This window comes from Numida meleagris, chromosome 4 (genome assembly GCF_002078875.1).
Source record: "Numida meleagris isolate 19003 breed g44 Domestic line chromosome 4, NumMel1.0, whole genome shotgun sequence".
Lineage (NCBI taxonomy): Eukaryota > Metazoa > Chordata > Aves > Galliformes > Numididae > Numida > Numida meleagris.
Window position 1 is genome coordinate 55,431,641 of NC_034412.1, and position 22,134 is coordinate 55,453,774.

General features: G+C 39.5%; 2 protein-coding genes across 5 annotated transcripts in view; both read left to right on the top strand.

The window, feature by feature from the left end:
• MOB1B (MOB kinase activator 1B) overlaps window positions 1-6,332 on the top strand; it is a 39,877-nt gene extending 33,545 nt beyond the window's left edge. For all 3 annotated transcript variants that reach the window (XM_021396774.1, XM_021396776.1, XM_021396775.1), the window contains exon 6: window positions 287-6,332. In XM_021396774.1, the coding sequence (XP_021252449.1) occupies window positions 287-364 (78 nt within the window). In that variant the 3' untranslated portion in view covers window positions 365-6,332. The remainder of the gene's footprint in view (window positions 1-286) is intronic.
• Window positions 6,530-18,714, top strand: DCK (deoxycytidine kinase). 2 transcript variants are annotated; one of them, XM_021396777.1, is made up of 7 exons: window positions 6,530-6,703; window positions 7,821-7,939; window positions 10,893-11,086; window positions 11,832-11,979; window positions 13,630-13,745; window positions 14,224-14,323; window positions 17,401-18,714. In XM_021396777.1, exons 1-7 carry the CDS (start codon window positions 6,634-6,636, stop codon window positions 17,425-17,427), a joined length of 774 nt encoding a protein of 257 aa, XP_021252452.1. In that variant the 5' UTR covers window positions 6,530-6,633; the 3' UTR covers window positions 17,428-18,714. The 2 variants fall into 2 exon arrangements, with proteins under 2 accessions (XP_021252452.1, XP_021252453.1); XM_021396778.1 differs by lacking the exon at window positions 6,530-6,703 and adding an exon at window positions 6,741-6,911.

Sequence of the window (22,134 nt, forward strand, 5' to 3'; positions counted from 1 at the left end):
CTGTTGACTGAGGATTGAAAAGAGCATTCTTGCAACATTTTTCTCCCTTCCCAGCTCAACCCAGGGCATCTTCTTAGTGAGTTTCCTCCCCTTAAATGGGGGAAAAAAATATCTTTAGGCAGTTAAACTGTGCTATTGAAATAACGACAGACAGGCAGAAAATGCTGTAGTGGCAAGGCCTAGTCATGAAGAGCCTGTGAAATGAATTCTGTCTGGATCACACTTCTTACTTGAGCTACACGGATAAAACCCCATTTGTTTGTCTTTCTCTTCATCCCTATTACAGGAATTCAACCTTATTGACAGAAGAGAGCTTGCACCACTTCAAGAACTGATTGAAAAACTCACCTCTAAGGACAGATAAAAGGAAGAGGATTTTTTTAATCACTTGTTTCTTTAAGCAAGCGTGTGGTATCTGTTTTTTTGTTCATTTGTTTTTTAAAAACAAAAGAAAAACCTGTGCTGTTATTCCTAACAGCCAAAATCTACTCTCTGTGCTTTTATTAGGGGAAATCTTTTGTCTGTTAGTGACATGCAGTACATAGCTTTTTTTTTTTTTGATAGTTGATATTCATTGTGGAATTTTAGCAGGTGCTGAATGTTTGTAAAGGAAATGTGCTTGGTTGGGGGTTTGACTCTGCTGGTGGATGGGTTCTGTATTGTGTCAATGGTAGCCCATTCTCTTGAAGTCCCTGAAAGACTTCCTTACATTCTCTAAGTGCCTTGGCAGACTCACTTCTGAGGTGCAAAGCACATATGATACTGAACATTGCTGGAAACAGAAAATATTAACTAACACCCAAGATACTTACTGATACTTGTTTTAGGAAAAAAAAAATATATATATACATATATATATAATACAGTAAAAAAAAAAAAGCCATAACTTACTTAAATCGATGATCTCCAGCTTTTAATACAAATATTTGTCTTATTTTTTTAGAGAGATTAATATAGAATTTTTTCAAAACTAGATATTTCTTATAACAAAAAGTGACGATGAAGCTCCAGTCACCAAATCAAAATGAAGAAGGTGGTGTCAAAATTACAGAGAACCTGTGGTTAGCAAATAGTTAATGTCTGTTGCACTGGTTTTTGCTTTTCATAGTTGCTCTTATGTTTTTTTTTAACAGGTGAATAAAATACCACCTCAAGTCAGGCACTTCCGTTCAATTTCCAAGCATTTGCCAAATGAACTGTCAGTTTGCACAACTACAGTGAGGGAAGATAGTCACTACTCTAGAGTAATACTAAGAAAACTCTGCTTTGAAAAATAACTAATGAGATGATATTCCTAAGTTAGAAATAAAAAGCCCAGCTCTGTGAAGAAACTCTGATGATCAGTGTTTTCCAAGGTAGGGAATGTATCTTGAAGGGAAGATAATTTTGTGGACCATTTAGGATTAATGTTAACACAGTGGTGTTCTTCCCTGTTTTAAGTTGTTAACCCCTCTCCAAAGATTTACAGAACTTTGGAAAAGTAATTTGAACATAGCAGCGGTTTAAAATTTGGCAAGTGCATCTTTTGTTTCTGAGAAAACGTAACCAAAACGTCTCCTTCCCTCACCTGTGTCAGTCTCTCTGCCTTTCTGTCCTTCTGTTGTCTCAAACCAGACACAAGAATGGCTTTGTGACAAGTTAACTTTTGGCAGGATCCACAGAAAGTGGCTTATAAATCTCTGCTGCAACTACATCAGAGTCTGGTTTCCCATTGCCCAGATGACTGTTGTTCACTCATGGGCCTTGTCCAAGCTGTTGTATTTGGGATTCAAAGAAATCTGCATTAGGTTCTGCAGTATGTTATCCCATGATATCACTAGTTGCCAAATGTAATGTACTAGATGATTAACACTGCCAGGCTTTGCTAGATTGTGACTCTGCTACAACACCTTTTTTGGACCTTAATAATGTGAATGCATCAATTGATCTGTGTGTACAACCAGAGTAACTCTTGAACCTCAGAAATTTACAGGTGAAGCCGAGGTTGGTGTAAGGCAGAAAAGTTGAGCATATGCTTTGGGTACCTCCGCTTGACTAAAAACAGCAGCCTGCAAAATATATAAGTGGCCATTAATATAGCCAGCTAAGAAATATTTAAGCACAATAACAAATGTATGTTCATTTTAGTGACTAGAATCATTACTTTTAAGTTAAAATAATATATTTCAGAATCATCTATAACTTATTTTAAGAACAATGTTATTCTTCAATGGAATTGAATTTCCTAGTCAGAATGAAAATCAGTTTAAACTTGTTACTTCTCTTTTTTTTTTTTCTCACCAGGCTTAAGAGCAGTTAAGAAGACCTAGTATTGAACTAGAAAAATGGCCTTGTGTGCTCATTTCACAGCTTTTCATTTAGAAATGGAACCAGCTGTCTTCTTGAAGAGTAGTAAAGAGTAGTCATGCAGTAGTGTTCATAGTGAATTTAAGTTTGGTTACAGTATATGTTAGATAACAGTAACTGCTTGCAAAATAGCTGCGGTTTAGCCTGTGTAATTCAGACAGTCCTTGGCTTCATTAGAAGCTTCAATAAAGTTCAGAAAACATAGAATATGTTTTGGCTCCTTTGCAGGACAAGGTCGTTGTCCAGTAGAAACTGCTTGTAAGTTAAGGACATGAGAAAATTTCATTTACTCTGTTTCAGCTTCTTGTGTCACACAGAATGAAGACATTTTCCTAATTGTGTGAATATCAAAGGAAATTGCAATTTTTTCTTAATGCTGAGAATTGGGATTGGATTGGATTGATCACAGTCCACACTGGAAGAATCAGGTGGGTCAGGCTGATGATGAAAAGAGAGTTTTCCCCCAAATGTTTTGACAAATTCCAAGTTTCAAACTTGGAAACTTTTCAAAAGAGTAAGGTTTTACCTCTCAGCCAGTAACAATCTTGACTCTCCCCTGTGTATACATATCGCTGGGAGATAAAGAAGAGAGGTGCCTAGTATCTGGTAACTCTTCAGCAAATTGAGGGATAGGAAAAGATCTGCAGGAAAAAACAAACGAGGTACAAACACAATTTCCTTTTACTTGGGCAAGTCACTTACAGCTGCAGTATTCACTCCAATGCTTTTGTCAGATTTGCTGTTCATAGGACATACCTGGTCAGGCAAACAGCCCCGTGAAATTTTGTTGGCCAGTGGAAGGCTCAGTCAGTGGTCTAACATCTGAATGCTGCTGTCAGGGGATGAGTAACATGCTGCTAAGAAAGTAGGAGCTCCCATGAGCAAGAATCTCCCGTGTGCTGGAAAGTTGCAGGAGTCCTTTGCCCATGTATTATTATTTTTGGTGCTGTGTGGCAGCTGAGAATGCAATACTTGTAGGGACTATGCACATCATCTGTGACATCTTTTCAGCTGCAGACTTGTTTTTAACTGAGTAGGATCCTGACATCTGATTTGGATGTGACTGTGAGCCTGGTTGGGCAGCTGTAGCTAGCCCTGGGGGGAGGACTGGAGGGCTCTGTTAGCTCTGGACCGAATAACACAAAAGACTAACATCACTGCAGTTACGGAGGTGGAGAGCATCCTGCTGACTATGCAAAAGCAGCTCAGCTCCTGAATTTGAAGTGCGCTTTTTTAAATGGACTTCAGTCATGCAGGAAGCTGAATTTAGAACATCTTGCACACGCAGCCTTTTATGCATACTTCTAACTGAGAAGTGTTTAATGACTGAAACTTTGAAGCTTGAGAGGGAGATAGGCATCCAGCTACAGAGGCGTGAAGAGTGCTGCAGATGCAGTTTGATATTAAAAGTTCGATAAAATTACCAGTGAAAACTGCTCAGTGCTGCTCAATAGGCTGTGTGTGTACATTCTCTGTGCTGATAATGCTTCCTGGAGCCTTTCAGCCAGCGCCAGAGCCCTTGTTATCACGTTACAATGAGACTGGAGAGTGGCACAAGTCTGCACCAAGGTGCTAAACAGGAGATACTCTGCTTCAGATTTAAAGCTGTCTTACCGGTTTTTGCGTCAAAAGAAGAATACTTAAAAGTGAGGACTTGCTATGGTTGATGCCACTGCAGTTGTTCACCTCATTTTCCACTCGGGAGTATTTTTTTTTTTTTTTTTTTTTTTTTTTAAACACCAAATTCTATAAATTCAGAGGGTTCTGCTGCAGTTCATTGAATCAAAATTTGAATGTATTATGAAAAGTATTAGTCTTAAAGGGATGGTGCATTTTTTTTTGTATTTGGTATCTGGCACTAAAAGCAGTTTTACAGAACAGTTTCTAGGCATGTAATAAAAGCTTGGAGATCTTGATTTGTCTGACAGCAGTATGAACACGTTAATTATACAACACTTGAAAAAAACAGCATTAAAGATATGTGTGCAGTGTTTGGGATTCAGCATCCCTATGCTGTTTATATTTGCAGCTTTGAATTTTTTTTTTTTGCTTCAAAAAGATGTGGGACCAGAAGTTCATGTGTGTTTACACTTTTGAAGTAAGGGCACATCAAAACGCTACGCAAAAGTCATGCTTTACAAGCCGAATCTGGATAGATTGAATGTGTTTATAAAATAGTGCATTGTCTGGGGGGAGCACACCTCTCACTCCCAAAAAAAACCCCAGAGAAATGAACCCTGAAGAAAACCTGCTGCTTTAGGCCCATGTTACAGATGGATTCTGTTACCTGTCACGAGCGCTTTGAAACAAAACCTTTCTGCTTCATTGTCACTGGGAGCAGAAGGTCCTGATGGGCCGCCAGTGCTTGCTGAGGCCTTTCAGTTAATAATGTCCTTAAACTCTGCTGTTTGGGGTGTTTGTCAGCTACCAGCATACTGAACATGTCAGTGATTCTGGTGGTAACTTCAGGAGGTCATCTACCTCTAGACGGGATGGGGCAAACTCTGTGAAATTGATCACATTCGGTCACCGTTGCCAATGTTGACACCGTTGAGATGGTGTTGGGTATGCTGTGCTTGCGGTCTTTTACATTCAAGTCAGGGATACAAGTTAATTTTAATTGCAATTAAAAAAATGCCACATTCTGCTGTTGCAGGTAGCTGAGAGGAGAAAACAGGTTTCAAAGGGCTGACAGCCCATCTGCAAGTACCAAGTTTCTTTTACTGCTTACTATGCAATGTGGAGCTTTGAACTTTAGCTTTTACTTCCAGATAGAGAGGAGTGCTGTCCTTGTTCAGTATTTAGGACTGAGCGCTCCAGTCTCCCTGATGCTCCTTTAACAGGTAAAGGATACCTATTTGCTGCTATGGACTTTACGTACCTTTCAGATTGTTCCTTTCTGTTTCTTGCCTCCCTCTTCTCTTGAACTACGAGACACAATTTTATTCTGAACACATCCTTTTTGGGTAGCTGTTCTTTTTCTTACCAGCCTCTTTCCCCTTCCTACCTGCCAGAGTGCTCTATGGCTGTACGTAAACCACCCCCTTTTAGTTGGACTTTTTAAAAAAAGTGCAGTGTGAATACAGACTCCTTGCTTTTCTTTCACTTAGAATCACTCTACCCTGAATCTTGTTTACTTCATTGCTATTTTATTTTTTCTGAACTGTGCTACTAAAACCACTAGCAGTTTTATGAATGCCTGCCCTCTTTTCCTGGATGTCTTATCTTACGATATGAGACTAACATTCGTCTTTGTAAGTGTGGAACCTTTGTACTGTCCTGCTTTTCTTTCAGCTTCCTTATACCAGGTTAAGACTGCAGTCTAGATGAATGTCGGATTGCTGTTGTTTTAGAAACAAATTCCCTGAATCGTTCACAGAATATTGTATTTTTAGGGGAAATTAATTTTTATAGCCACTAAACTATGCTCATTATTTTTGTAAGTTGGCAACTTCTGCCATTTTCTGAGCAGTGTGGCAGAGGGAACGCTTCTCTCCGGCTGCTGTGGGACGGCCGCGTTGCTCAGTACTACAGGAGCACATCCCTCACTGCACACGGGGAGAGAGGAACGCAGTAAGAGCGAGTGAGGTTTCAGTAGAAGGCTATTTGTAAAGGAGATTCATAAAATAGTACAGAAGCAACACTAACATTGCCTCCTGTTTTAGAATCTTTCAAAGTCCGGGGAAAATGCATTGCAAAATGGGGAATGTGAGACCAGAATCCTTACTGCACGCTCACCGTGCCAATGTCGTTCTGTTTCCAGTCACCGAGCGGTATTTGAGTTTTAAAGGAGAACGGCTTTTGATTTACAAAAAAAAAAAAAAAAAAAAAAATTGAATGTCTGAGAATCCGCAACGTGTTTGAGAGCTGTAAATAATGTATACAGATTGTTGTATGTGACAGGACAAAATATTTAAATTCTAGGTTTTTTTCAACAAGAAGCTGAAGGCTGTTTATAAGAGAAAATAAATAGCTATGTTTGACCACGACTGCCCTCGGCCTTTTCCTTCTCCCGCGGCCCGCACCTTCCTCCCGTACAAGCCCCCTCCACCCCCCCCCTCCTGGGCTTGGCAGCGCAGCGCGAGGCCGAGCCGCATCTGGCCGCTCCCCGTGGCGCTGGCAGCCCTCTCGTAGGCGCCGCCGTGACGTCAGGAACCCTCCGTGCAGCGGCCTGCGGGCGCGCGGCAAATTCGAACGCGAGCGCGGCGGCGGAAGGGGCGACGGTTATTTCCGTTGCGTCCGTTAAAGGCCGGCGCGAGCGCGGTGCGCGCGTCTCCCGTCAGCTCCATGGCGACTCCCCCCAAGCGCGGGCGGCTGGAGGGCAAGGTTAAAAAGATCGCAGTCGAGGGCAACATCGGTGAGTCGGGGCTGGGGGCGCGGGGAGGCGGCGGCCTCCGGAGGGCCTCCTCCCGCCGACGCGGTGCTTCTGCGGCGTTTGTGCGGCTGCCGGCCGGGATTTACCCGTGGGGGAGGTTCCCATTCAGTCTGGGAGATGTGGGCCGCGTGAGTGAGCTGCATCGTGCCAGCAAGGCGAGAAATGACGTGGGAAACGCAACGCTGCCGCCGTAAGGGTTAAAACTGGGGGAGGGTCTGAGCATCTCTACTGCGAGTCCCCGGAGCGTTTTTGCAGTGGGTGGAAGGCTAATGATGTCTGTGCTGTAACTTCAATCTGGAAAGCTATCACTTCTGCTTTGTTTCTTTTTTTTTTCTTTTTCTTTTTTCGGCCTAAAATACTGACCACGACATTTCTCTGCCTGAGAGCAGACCACTGAGGAAACGTAGCTTTCTAGATCATGACACAGATCTCATTAGGACATGGTTTAGTGAGGAAATATATTGGTGGTAGGTAAACGATTGGACTAGATGATCTTGGGGACGTCTTCCAACCTTGGTGGTTCTATGATTCTATGATTGTAGAATCACAGAACCGTAGAATTGCTTAGCTTGGAAGGGACCTTAAAGGCCACCCAGTTCCAACCCCCTGCTGTGCATCAAGTTCACTTGTGCCCCATCCAAACTGGCCTTGAGTGCCTTCAGGGATGAGGTACCCACAGCCTGCCTGGGCAGCCTTTGCCAGTGCTTCACTGCTCTCTGAGTAAAGAGTTTCTTCCACCTATCTAATCTAAATCTGCCCTCTTTTAGTTTAAAGCCATTCCTTCATGTCCTATCACCGGCTGCTCATATAGAAGGTTTTTTTCCCTCCTTTTTGTAAGCTCCCTAGGTAATTAATATAGCAGTCGTTATTGATTTGATACAGCTGCTAAAAGGATTTAAAAAAAAAAAAAAAGAGGAAAAAAGTTTTAATTCCTTGATGATTTGTGACGGTCTCTGAATCATGTGTGTTATGAAGTCAAAGGTATGTGTGTGGGTGTGGGACACTCATTTATGGTACCTGAAAACAGTTCCCTAGTTGCTGAAGGATGATCATTTCAGTATTTCCTGATGCTGTTCTTCTGGAATGCTTTTTTCTACAGCTGCTGGGAAATCAACATTTGTGAATATTCTCAAACAAGCTGATGAGGAATGGGAAGTTGTTCCTGAGCCTGTAGCTAGATGGTGCAACGTTCAACAAAACTCTGAAGAAGATTGTGAGGTAAGGTGAAAGAAAGTGAGGTGAAACTTTTTCTTAAAAGCTAGGTTAATATTCTTGTAGTATCAGACATAGCGGTCTTCTGAAAGAACGCGTATTTGGGAAAGTATATGTAGTAACATCTTTTTACAGATTATTATTGTATCATTTGGGTTATCTTTGTAGTTCTTGGTGCTGATTTAGGTGAGTTAGGGTTGTGATCTTCAGTTGGTTTATTGTCAGACCTTCTAGTTCACCTGGTATATTATGGGATAAATGGCATTTGGCATTAGGTGATAAAAGCCTGTTATCTTTTACATGCAAAAGCAAGGGATATAAAAAGTTATGTAGGAATTACCTTTAGCATCTGTGAACAAACCAGGTGAGAGCAAGTCTAAAAGATATCCTCAAAAACATCTAGGAAATAATGTTTTTTTTTCTTCTGTCAAGAAGTAGAATATATTTTGATTAATTAAATGTAACCTTTTAATGGAGGCCTGTTACTTCATACTTCCCTGTAGCTGTATTCTTTCAGAGTTAAACATTTTCTTTTGTTTGTTCTTGTTCATGATAGTAAAGCAAATGCAAAAACAAAACTTACATTTAAGAACTAAGCTAGCAAGTTATTTTAATAGATTTGTTTCAAAGGTGTGTTAGATTTTCTTCATTGACCTCAGCCAGCAGCTAAGAAGCTGCACCAACCAGTAGCACACCCTATTAGGGGAGCGGAGGAGTGAGTAGGAGGAACCAAAGCAAGAGAACTCATGGGTCAAGATAAAGACATTCTAATAAGTAAAAGAAAGAACAAGAAAGACAAGCGATGCAGAGGCAATTGTTGGCCTCCTCCCAGAAGCGAAGCGGTGCCCAGGCAGCCTTTGAGCAATAGCAGCCCTGCCCTTCTCCTCCTTCAGGTGTCTGAAAGGAACTGCTGAGCGGTGATGTCTTACTGTGTGGAATGCCCTTTGGGTCAGCCATCCTGCTGTGTCCCAGCCTACCTGTTGTGGTCAGGGTGGGAAGCAGAAAGCCCTGATGCTGTGCAAGCACTGTTCAGTGGTAGCCAGAGAACCACTGTGGTGTTAGAAGTGTTTTAGCCGCAAATGAAAAGCACATCACAGTACGGCTGTTAAGAAGAAAGTTACCTCCATCACAGCCAGGTCCGCTGTGCTCATGTAAAATTTCAAACCCTTCATCATAACTCCTGAAGCTGGACCTAGATACTGATCTTTTCTGCAGTTGCATTGGCTGTTTTAAAGAAACATCACATTACATATGTGACTCCTAAAATTAGTCAGGAAATACTTTAAAAAAAGAAAAAATTCTAAAGACAGTGTGTTGATCTGTTAATACATACGTCTGCGGATAGCTTTTGGTCTTGTGTGTTGTCAATAGTTTGTAACGTTCTCCTTGCTATCTAATTCATGCAGTAGCAGCAGCTGCTGTAGAATAACACAGTGCTGAACACCAGTTATGCTCCTAGTAAGACGAATGTTGTCTGGTAGGAGCAACAGGCTTTTTGGTGCTTTTTGTTGCTTTTTGTTTTTTTTTCTCCTTTTTCCTTCCCTTTTCTGAAAATAATCATCAGCATTTAGGATCTTGGTTGTTGCTTTTGAAATACGGTTTCATACCAAAAAGCATATCTTCACTTCTCCATCTTTATTAAAGTTTGTTGTCTTTCCATTGTTCCCCCCCAAACCCCAAGCTAGCAAGTTCATCTTTGCAATGTTTTTGTAAGAAAGAGGTGTGTTTTATTGCTTTTGTAATTGTTAGTTCTTAAGAAAGCTACAATATGACTCAAAATACAGATGACTTAGTTCTGCACTTTTAAATATGTATTTTCCAAGGACATTGAAATCTTTTCCAGAGCGTAGGTCTTTAACTTCTTACTAGTAAAATTGATAGCTGAGGGCCTCATGACTTGTGAAAGGATGCTGTAGCTGCAGCTACTCTGATTGGTTAGAGTGTGGGGACGTATCTTGGGTAGCAAAACCAGACCGTATTCCCGAGCAGACTTCAGCCCCATGAAGACAGGTCTTCCAAGCATTCCTTGGACAGCTCAGGTAGTAGGATGGCCTGGGGGCTGCACTGTGAGGCACTGAATGTAGATAGCTCCGTCTGGAGGCTTAGAAAGTTTTAGTGCAGTTGACACTGATTGTGTGTCACCTGACCTCAGTGTCAGTGTGTCATGCTGGGCACATTTAACGTACTATTGTAGGTACTGTCACAGAAATTAGAGAGGAGGATAAAGCCTGGAATTCTTGAATTTTCTTGCTAGCTCTTAAGGTTCAACCTCTAACACCAAGTCCAAATATTGAGATATTTTCAAACACCTAGAGATAATGTAGCAAAAAAAAATTCAGTCAGAAGCAATTGTCTTTGATAGGCAATGTTTTTTAGTCAAGCTGAAGTACACAGCTTTTGGTTTCAGTGACTCTGAGTGGCTGCCACAAGGTATTTGAGCAGCATTCTGTGGGCTTTGCCCTGGAGTCTGTTCTGAACCTCTCAGGTAAGATGAGAACAACTTAAAATATTGCATCAGCAGTTGTTATTGTAATTGTAGTGTAATTACTGAATTGTAATACAAGGGAAAACAAAAATAGCTCAGCTTCAAAATTACAGTTGTCAGTGAAAGGAACGTAGATTTTCTCGCAATGTCATTGACTTTTGTATTGATATGTTGTTCTTTTTAATAAAGTTTTTAAATAGTGATCAAAATGTTGGTGAGCTTTTTTTTTTTTTTCCTTGTACTTGAGTATTGTAACACTATAGCTTTCAGAGCATTTGGTTGGATGCAGTAGGAGAGGTAACGTTACTGCTCCTTATGCCTTGGATGCAAACAGGGTTGAAAGGTAAATGATGCAATTATAAACCTGAAATAAAGGCTGAATAGTTGGAGTTAGAGGTAGTAGAGCAATTCTATTTCAGCTTAATATTGTACCTTCCCAACTTTGAAAGGATCAATATATTTGTTTAAAAACAGGAACTCACTACATCACAGAAGAGTGGTGGAAACGTGCTTCAGATGATGTATGAGAAACCGGAGAGGTGGTCTTTCACTTTCCAGATGTACGCGTGCCTCAGCAGGATTCGGGCTCAGCTCAAATCCATTGATGGCAAACTCAGAGAGGCAGAGAATCCTGTGGTGTTCTTTGAGCGATCTGTCTACAGTGACAGGTATGTCGGAGTTCAAGTGAAGAGCAAAATCCTCCTGAATAAAACAGAAATAAATAAAAAGTGGAGCTTTTGTCATTGCTTTCATCTTAATTTTGATGCGGGTGAATCACAGGAATATCAATAAATGGCATGTTAGCATTCTCTCATTTGTTTTGGCAGGGAATTAATTTTACTAATATGAGGATTTATAACTTTGTTGTGTAACCTTGATTAACTGTTTCTTATTCTTTCTGGATCGGTTTTTTATGGTTTCTGCATACGTGTTTCCTTTTAAAGAAAGAAGAGGCATTAAGAATAGCCAAGAGCAATTTCTTTGTTTTTTTGCTTGCTCGTGTTTTCTTTTATGCTTCATGAAAGAGGTCTGGCTGTTTCATATTGCTGTACCTCTCAGTTTCTTGTTTTAGAAGGCTAGATAGATCACTGAACGTTATCACATAATCCTTAAAGGTTTACTATGTTCTGATTTATTGTAAATAAATTACAGCAGTGTTTCAGTGGCTTGTAAGTTATTCCTGAACAGATACCTGAGCTGCAAATGTTACTGCTCTTTATGGACACTGCTGTCGGCTACTACAAGGGACAGAGTTGCAGGATGAGGAAACCAGCTGTTTATTTCCAGTCCAAATGTACATAAAAGTTAGAAAGTTACAGTGTTCAGCGTAACTAATTACTGCCCTGTACATCAGGTGAAGTGATAACTGTATTCAAGCTTAGCTCTGTTTACAGAAGTCTTTTGTCTTCACAGATATATCTTTGCAGCTAATTTATATGAGTCTGACTGCATGAATGAAACCGAATGGACTATTTACCAAGACTGGCATGACTGGATGAATAAGCAGTTTGGTCAAAGCCTAGCATTGGATGGGATTATTTATCTCCGAGCCACTCCTGAGGTAAGGAATAAAAATTTATGACCACAAAGAGAATGAGAGTACACTTTCTATTCCTTGCCAGAAAAAATGTGGTCTTTGTATATGCTTTGTATATATATATTTTTTCCTTTCTGAAAAGTTCAGGTTTTTACTATGATTCTTGGACTTTTTTAAGCGACTGAAAAATAATATGCTTGTAAGCAATTCTGGTAAGGTCACAGTCTGTGTTATTGAATCTCACTGTATCTTTGTTTTAGGGATTGCTTTTGGAGTCTAAGACAAGGAAACAGTTGAGAAGTTCACCTTGAAATTTCGTTTTTTTCAAAATCCTGAGCTACCCTTAAATTTCACTGTAAGAATCCTAGCGATGAGAGTTGAGGTCAGATTGTAGTAGTCTCCTGGAAACTATAATACCTAAATTATTTCTAATCCAGTCTGGAAATACTTAGAATATTCTTAGAAGCCTGTGTATTTGTAAATAAAATGTGATGGTAATGGTTTTATAATTATAAAAGTAGGATGTTTATGTGATGAATAACCCAGAAAGTAATGATGGTAATAAAAGAGATGAAAAGTACAAAATTAGCTCTAGGAACTTCACTGTGATAGAATAGTCAGTGCCCCAGCAGATGTGGGGTGAGCGTTTGTCAAGCCCTTTGAGCAGGACTAATGGAGCTAAGCTAGATGAGTGCGTTTGCTCGATGCACTGCTTCAGTGCAATGCTTTGGTGTTTGGGTGTCTAATGTATTTTAGAATAAGGCAACATAATAAGCACAGTTCTTGAATATGAAACTTGCACAAGAGGAGGAAAAAAAAAAGAGTTGAAAAAAGCTCTAATTGCAGTAACTAACTAACTTATAAGCCACTTCCATGCTGCTTTTCTTCCAACTTTCAGCTTTTGCTATTGTGGTAAATAACTCCGTAGTGTAACATGCTAGAGCTTTTGTGAAAGCTTTTTTTCTCGCCCTCACTGTTGAGGGCTTTTTTCCCCCCTTTTAGTTCAGTAATGTGTGTTTACATTTCAGAAGAGTTTTAAAGAGTTTTAATTGTCTTGTTATGGAGGCTTTGGACGTGTTCAGGTCAATCCAAAGTATTGCATTCAAAAACTGAGTTCTTCAGAGAGAGAAATACATAATGAGAATTTGAAGTGCCATTCCATAATACCACGTTTTTTTTTCTGTTCTTTTTCCATGCAATACACTGGTCTCCTTCCTTCTTTTTATAAAAGCTTATTTGGGACATTCCTTATAGTGGAGAAATAGTGCAAAGCATCTCATAGAACCATTAGTTGGAACCAAGAGTTGGAAAGGCCTCTCAGGTCATCTACTCCAACCATCAATTCATCACCACCATACCCCTAAATCACACAGCTCAGTGCAACATCTACCTTCTTCTTGAAAACCTCTGGGGACAGTCCTCCTTGGGTCCTTCTTTCATTTTGAATGTAGTCAGTGGGCTGGCTCAATCTGCTGAGCATGGAGCAATGTTTCTGTGCTCCTAAGGTAAGAAGCAAGTTGAATATTCATTTTCAGTACGTTTAGCACCATAGGAAGGTTTGGCAGAAGAAAAAAAAGAAACCAAACAAAAAACCTGGTCTAGCAAACTAGACTTTCTCTGCATGTCTGCAAAAATAACCGATCTTTTTTTTCTTCTTTTCAATTTTGCATTTAGAAATGCTTAAATAGGATTTACTTGCGTGGAAGAGATGAAGAGCAAGAAATTCCTATTGAATATCTGGAGAAGCTTCACTACAAACATGAAAGCTGGCTTCAGCATAAGACGCTGCGGTAGGATTTGTTTAACAATTATTTTAGGATGGAGAAGTCATTTTAAGGATGCTCCGTAATGCTTTTTCTACCAGTGAAACTTCAGCTTGCCTTTAGATACATAAAGTTAAACCTCAGGAATATTTCTATCTATACTTCCTTAGTGGTATTGCTTTTATGACATGCTGATTATTGCTAGGGCATATAATACGCCTTCAGTTCTTTTAACAGAGCTCTAAATAGCTGATGTTTCAGCTGAATTCATTCTAATATCTGATTTAATTGATCTAGAGGTGCTGGGGAAACAGCCTGTTCAGAGATCAATAATGTAACCTGGGAGCTACACTGTAAATTTGTCATCTTAATATTCAGAATTGATAGTAATTCAAACGTGCATTTCTTTTTCATGGATTCTTAACAATAAAAACTGGTGGAGTTGCAAAATGCATACTTTTTTTTTGCAGTGAATAATGTTTTCTGTGTTTCTGTTCCAATACAGAACAGATTTTGAATATCTACAAGAAATACCTATTTTAACATTAGATGTTAATGAAGACTTCAAAGGCAAAAAGGACAGATATGATCACATGACTGAAAAGGTAAATCTGATGAAACAGAACATATGATTATTTAATTTAATTGCAAACCTGTCAAAATGAATTCAGAATACTTATTGTATCACGAGGTGTGTGTTGTTCTTTGAAGTCAGACTGGTCTTCGAACTTACGCTGGAAATCACATAGAGAAACACAAGTTTTCCATTTGAAAAAAAAAAAGGTAATAATCCAGGCTTATTTGAGAGAACTTTATCAGGTGTCTACTTTAGATAACCCCCAACTGTATAAAGAAACTGTTATATTCGCCATGTCTTGCTTATAACATTGGGCCAGTATCCTAAGAAACGTCATGGAGGCGGGAGAGGATGAAAGAGGGTAGCTGCTGAGAGAAGACCACAGGTCTAAGTCACATGCCTAGGGTAAAGTCTGCTCTGTGCTATGTGAAAATGTCTAACCTGGAGTGCTAGTCAGTGTAAGAATTTTGGTTCTGGGTAAGCGTGTGAGACTGCTGTACAAAGCTATTAAAGCAGAAAATGGAAGGATAAATTTACTGAACCTGCAACCAGGTTTTGATGCCAAGCAGTGAGTCAATGGAAAAAATATTTTAAGTTTTGTAGATTTTTCTAGTTAAACAAAACAAGTATGGGATATCCTTCTGTCTCTTTTTAAGTCTTGTAATAAGGGGGCTATACAGCTAACACATAGAGAGGGATCCTTTGCTCTAAAAATAATATATTTCACTGTAAAATCATCCTTCTAAAATATTTAAATCTCAGAGCTGCATTCAGTTCAGATAATGAACAGCCTTTTATCTTATTGCATTACTGCTTAGCTCTGATCTTTTCTGTTAAATTGGCAATATTATGGAAGTTTTTCCTTTCATCTGTATTTGTTAGTGGTATTCAAAATCCTCTCGAGAGCGGTGATCTGAAAATTCAGGGAGCAGTTTTCAAATATGACTTTTAATTTATTTGGGAAGTAACGAAGACTCCAAATTACTATTTAATTTTATTTGAAGGCATGGAAGAAAAATGCTGTCTACTCATTATGAAAGGAATTCAAACTGAGATTTCTGTTTGCCTAAGGAAGTTCTAATCCTTAGCTCAAAAAGGTGTAATACAAAATACGTTTTAAAATTAGGCCATACCATCAAGTGGTCTCCACATTTCAACAGCTCAGGTGTCTGGTAGTTGAATCATTACGGGATTCGACAACTTGATGTATTTGAGTAGTTGTGGTGAGTTTACAGCCCGTAGCAATGAAGTGCACATTTTTCCATTCTTTGGCCCTAAATTGTTTACCTCCCAAGAAAAGCAGCTTTGTCCTTTGATCTCAGTTCATCTAGTGTGAAGTAGAACCATTCGCCCGATTAAAACCAGACTTCATTTGCTCTTTAAAACTTGTTGATTGGTGGAATGACTGATCAACTGAACTGTGGAGTTGATATTCTTACCATCTGCACCAAGAACTAAGGCCAGGCTCAGGTACCTAAGTAGAGATTTCGGAGTTCAGTCCTGTGAGGCTGTTAGGTTATTTCTAGTATTTCCCAGGCGTTACCCCACAGCTGCTTTGCTCTTTGTGAGGCTGGGTGCTTTGGCCTCTAATGTGTACTTGCAGATTTTGGGTCCTCAGTGGACATTTTGTGTTGCCTGCTCTTCTCTGTTGCAATGTTCAAAGACCAGTCCTGAAACAGAGACTGCTGTGCAAATTATTTTGGTAAGATTTCTCATGCAACATTACTGCTGCTAACTTCTAAAGTAGAGGATGGCTATCTCATGATAGACTTCTAGTTAGAGTATTGGCACAATTATATGTTCTGGATTTGACCTCTTTTTCTACCTCCTTGAGCCCTGAAGGAGGAAAAAAATAGTCACAATTGTAGAATGTGATCCAAGATCTGTTTCCATTTCACATCAGGAATTTGGATGAAATATTAGGACAAAACGTTTACAGATGTGCTCCAAGTAGGAACACTTCTGCCAATAGAATCATGCCATGTTCTCTAGTTAATTGTTGATTCCTTTCTGTGCAGCAGTCTTATTTGAGCAGATGGGGGGGGGGGGGAGAATGCTTCTAGTTCTGGCTGTATCACAGTGTAGTTGCTAGCATGTTCTGGAATCTTTTGAGAGATGGAAGTTTCCCTAGACACTTGGTTTCTTGGGTCCTGTAATGCCTTAGTTATTATATCTTTTAAGAAGGTTGTCTGGACCTCACTGCCACCTCTTACATCTGTACTTTACTACTGGGGAGAGGGACTGGTGGTTGCACTACAAAAAAGGCATGCGCACCAGTGATAAGAGTGCTCTCACTATGTTATCTTCCTGCAGCCTTTGGTGGCGACCTGAATTTAGGATGTTACCTAATCTGTACTCGTAGGCGTGATGCTAGGCTGCTGCTTTGCGCTCTGCCTGCTTTGGATACAGTTCTTATGCAATTGTATGGGTTATTTGAGGTGCTGTAGTGGATCTTGGTGTTCTGAGTGGAATCCATAAACCTTTGAGTCATGGTTCTGTATACCATCTTGTAGGCCAGAACTTCAGCATTAATTTTTAGGTAACCGGCTATTTGATCTCCTATTCATACACAGGACATTGAGTTTCACATTAGCAGGAATATTTATGGTACTGTTCAACGGTATCAGCTCTTTTTGAAGGACTGGTTTTGCTAGGTATTGTTTTACTATTTCTATGCCAGCCTCAAATTCTGAGGAACATATTGGCTGGATGCACTCGGCTCTTCATTAGGAACAGTGTTGTGATAGTGGGTGTGACTTGGTGATTTTGAAATGACAGTTTTTGAACTGGTCATTATCTTCTTTGTGGTTAGATTAGACCAGCATTTAAGGTAGTTCATTTGTGATGGAGGGTTGTAGTTGAGGAGCACAGGAGGAGCGAGTGCCATTCCAAAGCGTCGCTCTCCACACCTGCTGAATTACAGACACGGTGGCCGAAAGAGTTTGTGATGGATAAGAAGTGTCAGGGGCAACTCTAAGTTTATTTTTTTCAGCTTCTGCTCCTGTGTCCTACAGTACAGCATAGAGCAATGGAGAGGTAAATGTGGTTGCTATGTATTTGTGTTGATAAATTCTTTTGTGTTTGACAGTATGTTTCTTTTTGCAGGTGAAGGAATTTTTGAGCACATTATAATCCTCTTTGAAGCACAGACGGGGCCAAACTGTTCCAAACATCTGTGTGATCAAAGTCTGAAGTACAACTGCTTTTATAGAATGCCTCTGGAGAGGCAGGACTCAGCTCTTTTGATTTAGTTGAGAGGAACAAGCAAACTTTGTGGATAGAGAAATTATTAAATAAATCGGTAGATCTATTCAATATTATACAAAGTAGTACGGACAGATTGTGAAGATATTAGAGTCCTGAGAGTTGCTGAATATTCTGCCTGTTTATTAATAAGACCAATAAGTTCTTCTGGAGTATTTTACTGTATATTTTTAATTTATTTTGTGCCTAATAGCTATTTAATTTTCAAGAGTATAGTGGGGTTTTTTTGAACTCTTGTGAACTATTTTGGTGGAGTTGACTTGATTCTGGTGTCTTATTTTCTGAGGAAGAAAACAAAAAAAAAAAACCATTGCTGGTGAGGGAATTTTAATATAACCAGGAGTTTTATATTACGAGGTATATAAAAAGTCATCTGACAGTTTTGATAGGTGAAGTTGTTCGCAGAATACACTGAACTGAAACAAACCCAAATGTCTGGAATACGGTAGATATGAAATTTAGTTTTTAATCTCTGTTTTCATTGTGCACTGCAAGGTAGGGTATTAAGAGGCTTTCAATTCTCTAGCATGTGTTGGTTTTTTGTGGTTTTTTTTCAACTTCATAATACAGAGCTGCTTTTGGTTGTTGGTAAGTCCTCTTTTCCTGTAGAAGAGTGTGGTTCTCATACTGCAAATGGAAGAACAAAATCCTGTGGATGATGATCATCTCCAAATGAAGTGTTTCTAAACGTTTACTTAACCAAGTTTTGAATGTCGGTGGCTTCCTGCTTCTTTTATAGCTTCTTCATTTGTTTGCTGAGCTTTCAGGCTGTTTGTTTACAATACTGCAATTTTTGGAATAGGCTGTCCTTAACCATCATCTTGCAGTAAGAAGGGGAGAACTTTGTGGAGTAACTTGTTCTAGTGCTTTTTGTTTCATTAACGGAGTCATTTTTGTTTCAGGTGCAGAAAGTATGAACTATACAGGGTGCAACTCTTTAGTGTCACGTGTGGTATTTTCTGCAGCTTTAGGCACTTCTGAGTGATTGCACAGTTGGCTTTTGAATGCAAAAGTTTCATTGTATGTAAAGCATTTTATTGCCTATTGCGGTGCCTGTGTAACTTGCTTGTTTGTGAGGAGATTTCTTCATTTGTCATTGGAATTGTGCTAGCATTTTTCAACTGTTGACTGAAAAATAAAAATGGCTGGAAAGACTTTTTTGGTGCTTAATATTGTTAGCTTCCTTGTCTCATAAGACAAATGGTATAGATTGTCGGTTCGGAATGCTAGTACTATGGATTAATTCAAGATGATGTACGCTTGCAGGGTTTGGAGTACAAGTTAACCAGTATTTCTGTTGCACTGTGACTTCAGGTTTTTTCTTATATGGGAATTAATGCTTATGGGATAGAGGTACAGGATTGTATAAAATGTATCATATGTGTATTTCCTGATTGGTGGGAGTGTTTTGTGAAAAAGGTTCCTGATATCAGCATATAGCAGTAGTGTGGTAGAAGTACTGTTTGGAACTTCCACATTGCCTGCTAAAGAAGAAGGATTATTAAAGTAAGGTGGATGAAGATTCAGTTCAGATTTACTCAAAACGCATCATTTTAAAGCGTTCTTGGCAGCAGTCTGAATAGTAACAACTTATTTTGACTAACAGTGCAATTATTCTTACTGTTTCAGCTGTCAGAATCTTGGATTTAATTACAGGAATTGGAATGACAGTGCTCATTTAAGAGAGTAAACAAGTCTGAGTTCTTACAAAAGACTTCTTTTCAAGCCCATCACGGAGTGCACACATGCTCTGTGGCAGGTTATCTGCATCCTGTTCCAGAAAACTTTATGTAATCTCTCACTGCCAAGTTTGAGTTTGAAGGAGCAAAGTCATGACCAATTACTAGAATGTTTTTAATTACTGTGAATAAAATTTAAAGAAACAAACAAAAAAACAACCCAGCAGCATTGAAGTGGATCGAAGTGTGAGAAGCTGCAGTTTGTATGTAGGACAGATGCAGCATAAACAAAAGTGGCAACGTGCTTACTGTGTTCTGCTTGTGCCTTGGCTTAAACCTCACAGCTCTAACAGTAACTCAGATTTTTGTCAGGATTCTTTTCTTTCCTTAAACCTACTATAAGCCAACCACAAAACAGGATTGATGTGTTGTTTTTTTGCCTGTTAGAGATAAGGAGGTTTATTGAACTGCTGATATCTGCTGTTCGGCAATGGTTTTTTTTCAGTTTTGAGTACTCTCCCCCTTTCTCTTCCCCGGGTAAGAGATGCTTTGATGGAACTGGCTGTTGTCTGCTTGTTTTAACCAAGTGTCCTCACGTTTAGGAATTGAAATTGGTATGTAGGTTTTGTGTTTTTTTCCAGTTAAGATACAGATTCAAATATTGGTTGGTGGTGTTACTATTGCTCTGCAAGTACACTTATGACTAATAAATATAGTATTGTCTCATTGTATTTTCAGTCCTTGCAGTTGTTTTCTGTACAGTGAGGATCCTGACTTCTCTTAATACGAAGGCTGCTTGTAACAGCAGTCAGTTTTGTAGGTAGAACTTAGTTAACTGGCACATAATTGTAAATTATAAATCAGTAGAAATAACTCTTTCTACTTTTTTTGTTTACTTAAGCAGAGCTCCTCATAATGAAAATGTATATAAACTATTATTAGTGTAGAGATGATTGTGTTCTTTTTCCTGCAATTAAAGGCTCCAGAAATGTATTTGTGAAATAGAAATGACACAGAAGATCTTTACTATAAACTGTTAAACATAGACTGGGGAAGAGTGAAAAGTTGTGTATCGTAGCTGGGATGGTGGAGTGGAGGGGAGTGCATTTGCTATTTCCAGGTTATTTTAGCAAATATAGGCAGAGAGTCTGCAAGGCTGTTTTCCCAGCTCCCTTTTAGACTCTCTGCGTGACCTAGAGTAAATCACTCTCCGTCAGTCTTTTCATCGTTAAAATATTGATATCTCCTTATCTCTTCGGAAGGCTGGGAGGATTTGTTAATATTGATGTGGTGCTTTGTAGGTCAGAAGTGCTCTATTAGATAATCAAGAATGAATGTCAGCCTATTTCTAGACTTTTCAGTGGGTTGTTTCGATTCCCTCATAAAAGGGGCCAGTGGCCCGCCCCAATTCACGCATGACCTGTAGAAATTGTTTTAAATAATGTTAAAAGCCATCAGTGCAACGTCTCTTCGGTAGAAGTTGGATCACTAAAAAACATGGCCTCTGAAAACTGGCACTGTTGGTGCAGAAACTGTTACTACTAATTTAATATTGAAAAAAAAAAAAAAACAGCTGTCAAAATCTTTGCTGTAGTCCTTGTAGCTAGTGGTAATGGTGATGCAATTGTGCAGTTTTGCACAGAATTTGCCACAGGAGGTCATTCTACCCTCGGATCTCTCTTGCTGAGCTGGCTGCAGGGAGAGCGTTAGTCTTTTAACATTGAGTGGCTTTGGAAAAGTTAAAGAGGGAAAAGACTACTTTTTTGCTTTGCCAGAGCAAAAGCATTAAACTGATTAATAAATACTCTACTGAATGAGATAAATCCTGATCTCCGTAGGGAGGGGAATAAAGCAAGCCTCTGCTGGATTAAGTAAAAGACTCTAAAAGGCTGAGCTAATGGGAAGGCTTTTGACATGAGAAGGTCTTCCGTGCAGCCACCAGCTGTTTCTGTTCTGTGAGTGAATATTAGCACATGGATAACACTAATCCTGATGTGCCTCAGTGATAACATCTTCTAGCGTGGAACTGTCAGGCCCAGATGCAGGCAGTGAGCAATACAAGTGCTGTTAGTGTGCTGGGGAAAATAAAGCAGCTGAGAATTCTGCCAAAGCCATGCTTAGCACTTAGCATACCAAAAACAAGCCCGAAGGTGTCTATGGCTGCTCTGAAATTCTGATCGAAATCAATTAGTGACAAAGAGCGTAGATTGTGTACTGAGCATAAGTGGACAAGTGATTAAATTATATTACCTTAGGTCAGTATTCTGCTGTGGTGTGCAATCAGTGTAATGCACGGAGGCTAAAATCTAGGCTTTTGGGTGTGGATGACTTGTTCTTAGGTCAAGGTTTCAGTCTATGAATATAGGCAGTCTGACAGCAGCTACTCCAGCTTTTACCATGCATGTCTGTTAATAATACTGACAGACCATGGAAAAAGCATTTGGTTTCTGAGCGCTGTTTACAAAGATGTTCCCACTGCAGTTCATTCAGAATATTTTCCTAGCTTTTTCTGCAGTTTTCCTTCTTGCATTTTATGTTTCTCTCTCCAATTTAATTCCAAGTTGTTTTGATTTGTCTTTTAATAGCTATTTACATTATCTTGTGAAAGCTTTAACCACACTGTTAAATTTCACTAGTTTGCAGCCTACTTGGGGATGCGGCTTTGCTGCTTTTCCAGTTCTCTGTCTCAAGTATCCCAGTCCTTTCTCTGAGCATTTCTCCTGTTTGCACAGCTGATTGCTGAGGCTCCTAGTACTTCTTCATGGCTTCAGCCCTGTTTGTGGATATGTGCTGACAGTGTGCCCCTTTTTTCCATAATTATCTTCAAATTTTACTCCACAAGTTTCTTCAAAACAATAGCTACTGCCCTCTAATAAGTTCTCACTGCACCTTTGGC

What these genes read in the sequence shown, in the direction of transcription:
- DCK (XM_021396777.1), top strand. Translation starts at nt 6,634, where the DNA reads ATGGCGACTCCCCCCAAGCGCGGGCGGCTGGAGGGCAAGGTTAAAAAG. An exon ending in ACTCTGAAGAAGATTGTGAG is followed by an intron (nt 7,940 to 10,892) that starts GTAAGGTGAAAG and finishes GTTTAAAAACAG; the next exon opens with GAACTCACTACATCACAGAA. An exon ending in ATGATCACATGACTGAAAAG is followed by an intron (nt 14,324 to 17,400) that starts GTAAATCTGATG and finishes TTCTTTTTGCAG; the next exon opens with GTGAAGGAATTTTTGAGCAC.